Consider the following 10,575-nt stretch of genomic DNA (forward strand, 5'->3'; position numbering starts at 1 on the left):
GTGGGTGGGGCCTGGCGGTGGTGGGCAGGGCGCGTGCCCACTGGGCCGCGCCTGGAGCTGGCGTGTTCCTGGGCCCCTGTCCACCTTGCCCCCGAGACGGCCCTGGAGCCCCATCCTCCCTGAGGGCCCATCCCTGCGGGCCAGTCCCACTCTGGGGTCCTGGTCCAGGGCACAGGACACGGACAACGGTGGGGACGCTGCCAGGCCTTCGTGGACACGGAGGGTGGGCGGGCAGTATCCCGGGGTAAGCCGCCAGTGCGGCCATGTCAGTGAGCATTAAGTGGAACGACGGCCCAGGCTCTTGCGGGGCGGCACGTCTCCAGGGCTGACCGCCCCGAGGCGGGAGGTTGGCCCTGGGAGGTTGGCAGGACTGCTGGGTCTGCCTGGCGGCTGGCTGCCCAGGGGCCGCTGGGCGGGTGGTCGGCATAGACATGGCAGAGGAGGTGCCATTCCAGCCCACACCCGTGTCGGGGAAGCATTTGTCACTCAGTCTTAATTAAACGCCTCCTGTATGCCACCCTTGCCCCAGGACAGCAGATAATGTCCCTGCTCACATGTGGAGCTTAGCTTGGGGTGCGGAGCGAACTGATAATGTGCACAAAATGCCCGATGGCAGATAGCAGTAAGAAAAATAAAGCGGGTAAGGGAGTGGCGCGGCAGAGGGCAGTGGGGGGGCCATTAGGTGGGAGACACCCTGGGCAGGTCCCCGTAAGCTGAAGCAGGTTGCAGGGAGGCGCTGGCCAGGACAGCAGATTCTGCCCAGGCCGGATGCAAGAGCACAGGCAGGTCCAGCCCTCACATGGAAAGGTCCCGCGGGGGTGGCTGTGGGAAGGCCAGGCCTGGCCCAGCCTAGAGACAGCCCAGGGGTGGGAAGGGCCAGACTCGGGCTGCTTGAGAGGCGGCCCGGCTGGGCAGGTGTGGGCTGAGAGGGCAGCCCAGGCCCAACCCCGGGAAGCTACCTAGTGCCTCCCACTTAGAGCCCCGCTCAGCCCACAGCTGCTTCCTTCTCCCTTTATTCCCTGGTTTCGTTTTTCAAAGGCTGTCGCAAAAAGTACTGCAAACTGACTTAAAACAACAGCAGTGCGTTCACTCACAGCTCCGGAGGCCACAAGGCTGAGATCTGGGTGTGGACAGGGACCGCTGCCTGCAAAGCCTCTAGGGGGCTCCTTCCTGCCTCTTCAAGCTTCTGGGGGCGCCAGGTATACCTGTGCTTATGGCTGTGTTACCCCAGTCTCGGCCTCCGCCCTCCCCCAGTGTCATCCCTTTGTCTGTCTCACTGTCTGAATGGACTTGGGACCCAGCCTATTCCAATATAACCTCATCTTAACTCATTCCATCTGCAGAGACCCTATTTCCAAACAGCGTCACATTCTTGGGTTCCAGGGGACGTGGGTTTTGAGGGATGTTTTCAACCCAGTGCAGTGTGCACGGAAAATAAATTTCTCCAGCCTTTGCATATCTAAAAAATGTCTTCTTTTTGCTCAGTTCACACCTTAGCTTGGTGCCCAATTTTAAATTGAACTCATTTCCCCTCTAAAGTTTTACAGTCAGCTCCTCTGTCTTCCACCCCCACTGTGGCCATGTGTTGGCCAGTTTTTCTCCCAGGACAATCTCTATTCCTTCTGTGTATTTATCCATACTTATTTATGAAAATCAGAGTTTTAATTTCCAAGAGGAACTTCCTCACTCCTGATTATTCCGTCTTTCCTAGCCTGCAGTTCTTGCCTGGCGAACACAAAACTTCTGTCGCTTTTCTAAGCGGATTAATCAGGATGTGTGTGAAGTTTTCCTTGGATTATCTCTGGATTGTCTCCTGCTCTTCCGTCTCTCTGTTGACACTGAGCATGTAGCTTTTCTTGGCATGAGAGGATAAAGGGGAAGTGAGGGGGATGAGTGGGGGCCGCTGTTTTGGTGGGGGCATGGGGGGAAGCTTCGCCCCTTTCTGTGGTCAGAGCAGCTCTTTCTCTAGACTTGCTCAGTTTCTCCAGGGAAGAGTCACTCTCCCCTTCCCTCCCCTCCCCTCCCCTCCCCTCCCCTGCATGGCCTCAGGACCCAGGCCTCAAGCGATTCTCAACGACCCTCTTTACAAATAGGCTTACAGTCGCAGGTTCTGTGGATCGCGGTGTAGGCACATATTTTGGGGGCCATTCAATCCACTACACGGCCTGTACCCCAAAAACAAGCTAAGGCGGCTCCCCACCATGTAGCTTTGCCTCGTCTGAGGGAGAAAGGGGGGCCTCGCCGGCCCCCTGCAGACCCGCTCCCCGTGGCCTCAGGCCCCAGACAGGCCCCCCTGCCGCCTTGGGGGGGACTCAAGTGCATTGGCTCCTGCTAAAGCCATCACCGCCCCGGCCCCCGCAGGGTCAGCAGGCAGAAGCTTGCGCTGGGGAGGGTAGATCCCAGACGCTGTTTGTGTCTGTTTTAAACTTGTCTCCCTGGGAACCCACGCGTTGCGTGGCGGTCAGCCCGAAGGCACGTGCCTGTCTGTCCTTTAGGGCCCCAGCCCGGGTCCGAGCAGCAGAAGCGGGAGGCAAGGAGGACGCGTGCGGCGGCCAGGGCGGCTGTGGGGCCATGTCGGGGGCCGGGATGGGCCGCCTGGGCTGGCAGGGCTGCTCCCTGTGCCTCCTTCTCGTGCCCGCCTGTCTGTTCCGGGCTGTGTCGCAGGAGGCGGGAACCACAGGGCAAAGAAAACCGTTTCTGGAGAGGCTCCGGGGACTGGAAGAGCAGGTGAGTGCGCCGCGGTGGGGCAGCTGGCTTCGTGCCGGCGGGAGGTGGCAGAGGACCCGACAGGCGAACCTCGGGGCCCCGCAGGCCGGGCAGCATGCGTGTCGTCTGTAGTCATCAGCCTAGTGTCCTCGTTGCTCCAGCAAATGCCCCGCGCAGGGGCGGCTTGAGCAGCGGGGATGGACCTGCTCCGGCTTGGGGCCCGGAGAAGTCCGAATCAGGGCCGCAGGGCAAGGCCGCCTTCCCGGACTCGGTCCCGGGCCCCCGGGCCCCCGGGGCGCTCGGCCCCGCACAGGCCAGGCCTTGCCTCCCGCCTCTTCCCGCTTCTGTTGGCCCGCGGCCCCGGGCTGCCCCCTCTGTGGCGCCTCTCGCTGCCACCGGCCGACAAACACTCCGGGATTCAGATTAGCACTTGTCCCAAGCCTCTCCCGGAGGGAAGTGACCCCACCGAAGGGCCTGCCACAAGGGCTCGCACCCGGGGGGGGGGGGGGACTGAGTTTAGAAAGCCCCTTCCCTGCTGTTCGCAGCTCCGAAGCTCCACCAGCACCAAAGGGCTCTTTCTAGCTCCTCTGCTTGCCTTGCTCTTTTTTCTGACATCTGTCCCCCATCATTTATTTATTTACTTACTTATTTTCATCAGGTAGTTGTATAGTCATCACCGTGATCATTTCTTAGAACATTTGCATTGATTCAGAAAAAGAAATAGAAAGACAACAGAAAAAAACTCATACATACCACCCCCCTCATCCCTCCCTCTCATTGACTGCTAGTATTTCCATCTACCTGATATATTTTAGCCTTTGTTTCCCCTATTTTTTTCCATACCCCTTACCCCTTCCTTTCACTGATCACCAGCATTTTCAATCTACCGAGTTTATTTTAACATTGTTACCCCTATTATTTATTCACTTTTGATCCACATGTTTTACTCATCTGTCGATACGGTAGATAGAAGGAGCATCAGACACAAGGTTTTCACACTCGCACAGTCACCGTGCGACAGCTCTGTCGTTATGCAATCGTGTTCGCAAAGTGTGGTCTCCCCTCGCCTTGCTCTATAGTGAAGGTGGTCCGACGGCGCGGGGAGGCTGGGGGACTTTGGAGGCAGGAAGGGGGTGCGGGAGGCGCAAGGAGGGCAGCCAAAGGTGGGCTGGGCGGTGGGGCGCAGGGTGGAGGGGTGTCGCTGAGCCTGCCCCCGGGCGGCAGCAGGGTGCCTCACGCCTGCTGGTGGGTCCCCAACAGTCTCCAGCCTGCTGCCCGGGCCGGCACCCGCTCTGCCCGCCTGGACCCCCACCTCTCCACTCAGGGTGGCGGGACCCCCACCCTCGGGACCTGCGCCCTCCACCCTGGGGCTGGAGGCACAGGACCGGCCTGAGGGTGGCCGGGAGGGGTGGCCTGGGGGCCCACCCATACCTGCAGCCCTGTGACCCTGGGCCGGCCGCCCCTGGCGAAGGGGCTGACAGCCGCCACCCGCACTCGCCTCCCGGGGCGTGGTGCCCACGGTGCCCGGCTCTGCTGCCAGCCTGGCTCCTGGCCTTCAGAGCTGCGTGTCCCCTCCCCAGTTCCGGAGGTTCCGGGAGGTGACGGCCACATACCTGCAGGGCATCGCCCGCAACTACAACGTGTCCTACAACGTGGACGCCCGGTTCCAGAGCCTGGAGCAGGAGAGCCGCGCCATGGCGCTGGCCGCCACCCACTCGCGGGCCACGGTGCAGGCCGACCTGGGCCGCCTGCGCGCTGGGCTCAGGAGGACGCGGCGCCGGGGCCGCACGGTGGATGCGGAGCTGCGGGGCCAGGCCACCGCCCTCTCCAGCCTGGCCGCGGCCGTGCAGGCCCTGCAGGACTCGCTGGCACGCCTCTCCCAGGACCAGGGGGCCAGGCTGGCTGCCCTCGAGGGGCGGCTGCAGGAGGCCGGCCAGGAACCCGCCCCCCCAGGGCTGACCACCGCCCTGGCCCCACCCAAACAGCCCGGCCCAAGCCCAGGGGGGCTGCATGGGGACCGGCAGGCGCTCAGGAGCTCACCCCAGGACCCTACCAGCCGCCTCTGGGAGACGGGGGATCCCCGTGGGACAGTGGCAGACCCAAGGGAGCCTCCTCAGTGGGCATGGTCCCCCCAGAGATCAGGAGGAAGTGAGTACCTGCACACCGGCCCCTTCCTCCTCTGAGCCTCATGGCCCCCTCCCCAGGGGCTGGGACCCTACGCTCCACAGGTACCATCCAGGATGGAATGAACTGGCCGGCCATTGTCAGCCTTGACCGGGTGGCCACCCAGCTGCCCCATCCTCAGGGGTGAAGGCTGCACAGGTGGGTGCGCTGCCTGGCAGGTGGCAATGCCCACTGGCTGGCGGCCACAGCTGCTGCCAGCAGACCTGCACCGATGCCTGCATGTGGCCAGTACGTGGTCCCCGGGCAGGGACCTCTGTCCGCCTGTCTCTCAGGGCACTGGGCCATTTCTCATCACCCAGGTCAGATTCCCGGGTGTCCCCAACAGCTGGGCCAGCTCCTCCCCTGCAGCGGGATCCTGCGTGAGGGGGCTCAGCTGCCTGCCTGGCTGCTGCTCGCCAGCTGCCCGAGCGTTTGTTTGAGAGGCTTGCTCCCCAGCTGGTCAGCAGCCCCCGGGCCCCAGTGACCCCAAGCTGACCGCCGTGAGCATCAGGCCCGCCCTGCACACGCCAACTCTTCCCACTCTGCTTCCAGTTTGCAATGTGGGACCTGCGCTCATCTTCCCCAACGCTTCCACCGAGAACGCAGTCTTTCTCCGGCCTGGCCTGCAGGCGGGCCTGCGGGCGCTGTCCGTCTGCAGCTGGGCACGCATGGCTGCCGGCCACCTGGGCACCCTCCTCTCCTACGCCACCAGAGACAATGACAACAAGCTGGTGCTGCATGGCAGCCCCTCCCTGGTCCCCGGCTCCCTCCACTTTGTGATTGGAGACCCGGCCTTCAGGGAGCTGCCTCTGCAGCTGCTGCTGGATGGCCAGTGGCACCACCTATGTGTCATCTGGACGTCCATTCAGGGAAGACACTGGCTCTACGTGGACCGCAGGCTAGTGGCCACGGGCTCCCACTTCCGGGAGGGCTACGAGATCCCACCCGGAGGGGTCCTCGTCCTGGGCCAGGAGCAGGACAGCATGGGTGGAGGGTTTGACAGCTCCGAGGCCTTCGTGGGGAGCCTGGCTGGCCTGGCCATCTGGGACCGGGCACTGGCCCCGGGGGAAGTGGCCAGCCTCGCCTCTGGGAAGGAGCTCCCTCCAGGTGCCATCCTGACGCTGGCCAATGCCACACCTGTGGGCGGATTTGTGCAGATGGTGACCTGCACCTGCCTGGAGCTCTGCCCGTGAGGCTGTGCCCCACGGGAGCTGCGGTCCTGCTCTGTGCCAGCCCTAGCATATTCCACGAAGGGGCCCCACCTGGGCTGGCAGCGAGGGAGGGCTCTGCCTCCATTCTAGGCTATGGCTTTGCATCCTGGGCTGGGGAGGGACATTGGAACAATGAGGGGTGGGGTGGGAGAGGGGGCCCCTGTCTAGATGCAGTGGTCCGTGTCATGTTCCTTGCTGCGGGCTCCTGTGGGGGTGCTGAGCCTCTGCTCCCCGCTTCCCTGAAGCTTGTTATTTCAGCAGGTGCTGTCAGGGGGCGCAGGTGAGCTGGCCGCCAGCCGCCTCTATTCCTTGGGGTGGATTTGCAGGGACAGAGTCTGTTTCCTGGAGAACTCCGGAGTTCCTGGAAACCACGTGGCATGTGACCGTCGTCCTCTCTCCAGTGTGACTTAGGAAAATGTCCCTTTGGTGTCGTCCTCTCTCCAGTGTGACTTAGGAAAATGTCCTTTTGGTGACTGTTACTCCAACATTTCTCATGGAAACGCCCCCAAACCTTCAGCCCCCTCCCTGGAAGCCTCAGCCAGCCAGTCCTGACCTTTTGTCCTGGGGTGACAGGGGAGGCCCCCAGACCCCCCAGGATGGAGGGAAACCCTGCTTCAGATCAGCGAGCCCCTTGGGGGGAGGGATGCCATTCAAACATGGACCGGCAACGTCTCTTAAACAACTTAACCGAGGTATGATTTACACCCCCTCAAGTTCACCCATTTAAAGGATTTAGCAAGGTTACCAGAGTTGAACAACCACCACCACAGTCCCGGTGTGGGACAGGTCACCCAGAAAAAGACAGAGCCCGTTAGCAGGCTCTCCCCAGCCCAGCCCTAGGGCCCTGCAACCGCTCCTCTGCTTTCTGTCTCTATGGATTTGCCTGTCCCGGACGTTCTGAGTAAATGGAATCACACAGTGCTTGTTCCTTCACGTCTGGCTTCTTTCACTCAGCATCACGTGTTTGAGGTTTGTCCTGCTGGTGGCTGAACGAAGTGCCTCTGTGCGGACAGACTCCGCATTTGAGGTCGTCGGGGCTGCTTCTGCATTCCGGCGATGGTGAAAATGCTGCGATGGACATTCTCACATAGCCTCCGTGTGGATGCCTGTTTTCACTTCTTTGGGGTAGATCCCCTGGGGCAGATAGTACATTTATGGGTCATACAGTAAGTTTCTGTGTAAGCTTTAGAAGAAACTGCCAAAGTGCAAACTGTTTTCCACAGCGGCTGCACCATCTGATGATCCCACCAGCAGCAAGTGAGAGTGCTATCACTCCACACTCTCACCAGCCCTTCTTATCGTCTGTCTTTTGGGCAACTTTTTTTTTCAGTGGGAGATAAAAAAAAAAAATGTATGGACAATCAGAAGAGAGATATTTTACTTTGAGTTTCAGTGTGATGGCTATTGTTTTAGTTTGCTAATGCTACCCGAAATGGGTTGGCTTTTGTAAAGGGAATTTATTAAGTTACAAGTTTACAGTCCTAAGGCCTTAGAAACGTCCAAACTAAGGCATCCAGAAAAAGATACCTTGACTCCAAAGAAAGGCCAAATGGTGTCTGGGATTTCTCTATCGGCTGGGAAGGCCCGTGGCTGGCATCTGAGGTCCCCACTCCCGGTTCATTGCTTTGTGCTTCTGATTCCAGTGGTTTCCTCTCTGAGCGTCTGTGAGCCCCCACTTAGCTTCTCTGGGGCGAACTCTGGGTTCTGGCTGGCTTAGCATCCTGTGGGAAGGCATGTGGCAATGTCTGCTGGTTTCCTTTCTGGCCTCTGATTTGAAATGGCTTTCACAGACCCTGTGGGTGCTTCTAGCATTTTCCTCTGCATCTCCAAACATCTGTGTCTGACTCCAGGAAACTGACCAAGACGCATCTTGAATGGGCAGAGTCACATCTCCAGGGAAACAGCCCAATCAGAAGGTCCCGCCCTAAACAATAGGTCTGCTCCTGCAAGACTGGATTAGTACTTAGAGATCATGGCTTTTCTCAAACTGTTACCCAACAGTTTCAAATCAGCACACCTATTAACCCCTACACTATCGGAGATTCCCAAAGAAGGCCCCAAACACAAGATCCTAAGAAATCTGAAAACCAACTGGAGCCGGGGTGGGGGGTGTCATTCCCTCTTAGAAGCCCCGAGTTTGGAAACAGGTCAGTTCTCAAAATCCACCTCCTCCAACACCGCAGATGTCCCCTGGCACACGCTGACGGAATCACGAGGCTCCCGGAGCCCCTCTGCCTTCCGCGTGCAGGAGTTTCAGTTCTGCAGGGGTTTGATCCAGTGCCCCGAAGGTACCCCGAATCGGTCCCCCCTCCACAGAGCTGCCCCCTGCAGCAGCACCTGCTGCTGAGTCAAGGCCAGGGAGGTATTTTAGGGCTGGAAACTCCCGCGGGGGCCACCCAGCCGCAACCCTGAGTCACTGATTCCACTTCCCTCTTGCTGCCTTCCCGGGATGTTTCTCGCAAGCTTCTCTTCTTTCCCAGTCTCCTCCGAAGTTTTCCAGAACTCTCTAGTTGCGTCCCACTCTGCTGGGGAGTGAGCGAGCATCATTTTTTCCTTTTGGGGAGACTGGGCCTTCATTTCTACATCTTTCTTGAGGGACACCCGGGTCCACAGCACAGTTTCCACTCACGCGAAGGAAAAGAGCCCCACGGCGATCTTTTCCACCCTCCCTCAGGTACTGGCAGCACGGTTGGGGAACCAAGAGGCTATGCGTTTCCCAGGGGTATTTGGCCAGGGGGTCCACAGGCAGGTGCTTCGTGGAGTGGGGGCACCCGGGGCAGGGGGACAGCTCTGTTGGGGGCTGGGTGTGAGCTACCTGTGTCCTGGGTGCCGCATTGGGGCTGCTTGGTGGGTGCTCAGGGGTCCCTGGGCAGGAGATGTGGGCAGTGCCTGCCTGTGCAGCTGAGGAGTTGTGATGCATCCTGCCTCCTGGGGGGGCGGGGGGGCTGGCCAGGACCTGGAGCAGGCGGGCCCAAGCATGCATCTCCTCTCCCTGCCCAGGCTGGGGTCGGCAACGCAGAGCTGGGTCTCCACCCCCAGACCCCAGCTTAGCCCACGTCCATTATGTTCCTGAGTAATGGCAAAAAAAATACGGCCCACGGCGGCTTCTGGTTCAGTGCAGGAGTCGGGGCCTGCAGGAGCCACGGCAGGCTCCCCCTGCCCCCACCCCGTGGGTCCTCTGAAGCCACCACCTGGCCCCTTGCCTGGTGGGGGTGGTCTTTGGGGCCTGCCCTGCCCCCGTGGCTGCACTGATTGCCCACCCTCCCGCACACCCCCTTGCCCCCAGGAGCCCGCACCCGTCTACTCAGCTCACCCGCCCCCACACACCTGCATCTCACCCATCTCCTACTCATCCGCAGGACCCAAGGCCTCGTGCCCCATTCAACTGGCAATTTCCTGCGCTCCTACTATGCGCAGGTTGCTGCCTCAGAGGGTCCTGGGCCGGGGGATGCCCCACTCTCTGCCATGTGCCCCACTGAGCCCCTGAGGTGCTCACTGCCTCCCTGGTCTCGAGCAAGAACTCTGAGATGGCACAGGCCTGGGCTCAGTGGCCACTGCCTTCTTGAGGTCTCCACACCCCATCCCGATGGGGACACGTGCCCTCGCCATCTCCCTTGCGGGGCACTGCCAGGGCACAGCAGTGAGAAAAACACCTCAGACAAAAGAATGTGGTTCTTGGTATTTCTAGAAAAAGCACTGCAGAGTGGCTGCAGGGAAAGTTCAAATCTCTGCTGGACTTCCTTCCTCTTATTTTCAGGTTTACATTGGTTTCATTTTTTAACTCAGGTGGGGTGTGCCATTATCTTTTCAGCCTTAGGGGCTCTAAAGACTTCTTTATCTTTTCCTATTTTGAAAAATGTCAAGCCCACAAAAACGTTGCCTGCTTCGTGCATTGCACGTCACCAGCTTTATCCCAGTGCAGTCATATGCCCCGTGGATGGGGTCGTTTGGTTAAGGTTGGGTTTGAATGATTTGAGAGTAAGTTGCAGACATTACAGCCTGTCGCCCCAGAATATTTCAACATGAATCTCCTAAGAACAAGGCCGTGTCCTGACGCCACCCAACATGGTGACACACCCAGGAAACCTAGCATTGCCCAATACATGGCCACACACAGCTTTTGCCAATTGCCCCACTGATGCCTGGATCACGTGGCACGTTCAGTTGTCACAGCTCTTCAGCCTCCTTGAATCTAGGCCTGTCGTGTAAGAGAACCCAGCAGCTGTTTGCAGGGTCTGCCTCCATTGGGGTTTATCTGATTTGCTGCTTATGGTCAGCTCCAGGTGAAGTGCTGTTCTGCAGGAAAACTGCCCCGGTGATGTGTCTTCAGCCCTGCCGCCCGCGTCCCGCTGCCGGTAATGTTCACCTTGCTGCTATTGCTTTGGGGGCTGTCTGCCCGGGTTCCCAACAGCAGAGCTTCCTCTCCCTCTGCTACAAATAAAGAAACTGTGGGAAGATACTCTGAGACTGTGCACATGTTGTTTCTCAGCAAACT

The 10,575-nt window shown here is 59.7% G+C and overlaps 1 protein-coding gene across 1 annotated transcript; it reads left to right on the top strand.

Annotated features, from left to right (window-relative positions):
- The first annotated feature begins 2,245 nt into the window (after window positions 1-2,245).
- PTX4 (pentraxin 4) lies at window positions 2,246-8,419 on the top strand. The gene is made up of 3 exons (XM_077142262.1): window positions 2,246-2,727; window positions 4,287-4,854; window positions 5,422-8,419. The coding sequence occupies exons 1-3, from the start codon at window positions 2,572-2,574 to the stop codon at window positions 6,060-6,062; spliced, it is 1,365 nt and encodes a 454-aa protein (XP_076998377.1). The 5' UTR covers window positions 2,246-2,571; the 3' UTR covers window positions 6,063-8,419.
- The last annotated feature ends 2,156 nt before the right edge of the window (window positions 8,420-10,575 follow it).

This window comes from Tamandua tetradactyla, chromosome 23 (genome assembly GCF_023851605.1).
Source record: "Tamandua tetradactyla isolate mTamTet1 chromosome 23, mTamTet1.pri, whole genome shotgun sequence".
Taxonomy (NCBI): domain Eukaryota; kingdom Metazoa; phylum Chordata; class Mammalia; order Pilosa; family Myrmecophagidae; genus Tamandua; species Tamandua tetradactyla.